The sequence below is a fragment of the Besnoitia besnoiti genome, chromosome XI (assembly GCF_002563875.1).
Source record: "Besnoitia besnoiti strain Bb-Ger1 chromosome XI, whole genome shotgun sequence".
In the NCBI taxonomy this organism is placed as follows: Eukaryota; Apicomplexa; class Conoidasida; order Eucoccidiorida; family Sarcocystidae; genus Besnoitia; species Besnoitia besnoiti.
This window is the reverse complement of record NC_042366.1, coordinates 149,508-152,692: the sequence shown is the minus strand read 5'-3', so window position 1 is coordinate 152,692 and position 3,185 is coordinate 149,508. Positions and strand designations below refer to the sequence as shown.

The window sequence follows — 3,185 nt, the reverse complement described above, 5'->3', positions numbered from 1 at the left end:
CGGCGACCATAAGCAACGTGATTATCATAATGGAAAAAAACTTTCAGTGTCTTTTCGCTCCTGCAGTCGCTGCTTTAAATTCCCCTACGCTTTCTCCCATGTACCTTCGGGAAGGAATCATCTGGAAATGAAATAGGGGCGTTTCGACTGACTGTGTTTGTCACTGATTTATCCCCATAAACACGTCCCTCCTCCCTAAACACTCATGTATGATTGCCGTGACTCTCGAAGATGCCCGGAGCAGCTCGACCACCTGTTTCACATCATCTTTCGAAATATTGGGTAGCTCATATTCCTCTGAGACAAAGGAACAAATGATCTGTCATTTCCCTGTAGTTCTTAGGGAGCACTACCGCTCGTTTACCCCCTTTGTTGGCGACTCATTTCCAACAGCGGGGCAGCGTCCCCCCCTGGTACCGGTCCTCAGAACCAAGCGGAGTGCCGATGCATCATGGATCTCTGAGGGCTTTTCAAGGGGGACATCCCTCATTTCCGCGTGAAATCAGAGTCCAGTATCGAAACGTGTAAGGCTTTCACGGCGTATCTGTATTCACAGGTGAGTGCTCTTGCAGGATCGAGCTGGGTGCCAAGCGGTTAATCACCTGGCCGTACCAGTTTCCAAGAGACCTCTCCTCGGTTTCAGGCCCAAGATGTTTCTCTGTCGCTGCAGCAATCCGTTGCTTCAGTTCCGCACTCAAAACCTTGAGTTTCGAGTTCATCTGGGGTAGCAGCCCCTGAAGCTTATTCATAAACTCCTCCAACCCGATGATGTTCTGCAGTCTGCCAGCCACAACTTGATCGATACCCAAATCGTTCCAGCTTGTGATCCGATTCAAGTTGCTCAAGGCAATTTCTCCCCCTGCGTTGTTCTTGAGCCCTACTTTGCGGAAGGCAGCTCGGAGGGCGTCCGGCGTGAGCACGCCATGCAGCTGTTCAGTCTTAATGAAGTTAGAAAACGTTGTGTCCATCAACCTTGAGACTTGCTCCTCAAAGTTCTGCAGGGCCTCAGCAATGCCAGGTGTCACACTGAAAGGCGTGCCAATCTCTATCGGCCCCTTTCTTTGTATGCCGGCAAGGGATGCAGACGCAGGACCGGACTGCGATCCGTTGTCTTCGGACAGCTTCCTGAGGCTGGAACCCTGTTTGCCACGAAGCCCTTCCTCGTATATTTCCTCCACGCGTTGCTTCGTGCGTGGCGACAGGGGTGACTCCTGGTCGGCTAGAAGACTGTCCTTTAGGGATCCAGCCACACGCTCGTAATGGATTTTAGCTCGCTGCATTTGAATGCGCTTGCCTTGTGCCAGTTCTAGCACCTCTCTCTCTTGCTGTGGAAGCTTGTCATTGGCAGGTCCCATCAGTCCCTCTACACCGACACGTTTTAGTACCGCTTCGACAGACTCTGGATCCACCGGCTTTCTGCGTGTGCTGAGCTGGCGCGCCACGTCCTCAGCGATTTGCGCTTTGAGTTCCTCAATGCTATTTTCGAAGTCTGCAATCCTTGAGGAGTCCTTCGCGGTCGACGTTGTCAGTTTCAGGCGTTCTTTCGCCTTCTCCAGGAAGCTCATAACCCCAAGTCGCCTGGGGCTCGGTGGCGTATTCGCTCCCATGACGGGAGAGGAGCTGATGTCATCTAGTAGTTTGTTGAATCTTGCTGAAACGGCGGCATTCTGGAGACTATCCTTCGTTGCGAGCCTTTTCTTGAGGTTTTCTTTGAGGTCCACGATGCTCTTCTGATATGCCCTCATTAAAGTAGACACACGCTCCCGGTTTGCTTGTCTTCCGAGAGCGGCAGCGAATTGATTCTCTTCTCCGTCTAGATTTGCAAGGCCAGCGTGTTCGCCATTGAGAAGCGCTGGCAGTCCAAATCGTTCCAGCAGGTCCTCTAACTGGTGTTCCCCTAGCAATCCCTTCAGATCCTCCGCCTGAAGGATGGAACCGAGGAGTTCCTCTCTTTTCGCTTTTGCCTTCGATCCGAATTCTTCAATTGCGGAATCCCATTCTCGTTTCAAAGTCCCCCATTCTGCTTTCGGGACGGACTCAAGCAGAAGTGCATTGTCGCTGAAGATTCTGTCGAACCGAGATTTGATGTCCTCTGAGAGCGCGTTTATCGTCAGTTTGCCTTGCTTCTGCTCTTCTTGTGTCTTCAGCGGTTGATCTCGAGAGCCAATTGATTGCGCATATGGCACCAACGCTAGCGCGGCCACCGCCAACAGGGGCCGTAGTCTGAGAACAGCCATGGCAGTAATACGTTCAAAGTCCCTAAGCGTCCGACCGCCTCAAGAAATTTCCAAGTTGCGCCGTCATACAAGGAAAGGAAACCTGTTTGCGTATCGTGGCTAACAGGGATGCTGGCCACGATAAAAGATTCCAGGAAACCAACTGGCAGGCAGTATCAAGTGCGAATCAATTTATTGTTCTGGCAGTTAGTTCACATGCCGCCGTCCAGCAAAGATCCATGTTTCCAGCGAATGATTATCACGTGAGAAGCCGCGCCTGCTATTGTCACCTGTGACTGAGGCCAAAAAAGGCTGTTTAGCACGGCAACGGCATGCACGGAAGCCAGATAGATCGCCTCCGGCCTAAACAAGTGCCTGTCCTTTCAGCAACTGTCACCAGCGGACCTGTTTTCTGTGATTCGTGTGCAGTGTGATTCAGGGAGGCATGCCACCCACACAGGGCTTTTTTGGCTTCGCCTGTCTCCGATTGACGCCGATTAGGACTTTACCGTCTCCTGCCGGCCTAGGAGCAGAAGGCTCTTCTCGCGTCTGTCCATGTTAAGTATCAGGAGCTTTCCTCTTGTTACTAGTCTGTCCAATATGCACTCTATCAGCGGGGAGGAGAAAGGAATAGCGTTCCTCAGCCCCGTTAATATGGCTCAAAACGCCACAGCGTTCTGCAGGCGCTGCTGCGCTACTTCGACGCTTCGCGCAAGTGCTTGCTGGTTCCTTCGAGTGCTAACATTACACAGGGAACATCGTGTGTGTAGCTGGTTATTGAAACGCGTAGTGAATGACCGCCACCATACAAAGCCAACTTGCAGCAAGCGGTGAGAAATGGGGCACAAAAGAGGATCATGCAAACTTCTGCATTGTTCGGTGGAATGGCAAGTACTTCCGCCGAGCCACGTGCCGTGTAACTACAGTGGCCGTTGTACCCGCTCTTCGCTGCGGAGACTGCATAGACGC

The 3,185-nt window shown here is 52.1% G+C and overlaps 1 protein-coding gene across 1 annotated transcript; it reads right to left on the bottom strand.

The window, feature by feature from the left end:
- Nucleotides 1-533: 533 nt before the first annotated feature.
- BESB_019130 (putative DNA double-strand break repair rad50 ATPase) lies at nt 534-2,237 on the bottom strand (the record flags this gene model as incomplete). Its single annotated transcript, XM_029360622.1, has 1 exon — nt 534-2,237. One exon carries the CDS (start codon nt 2,235-2,237, stop codon nt 534-536), a length of 1,704 nt encoding a protein of 567 aa, XP_029215981.1.
- Nucleotides 2,238-3,185: the final 948 nt, after the last annotated feature.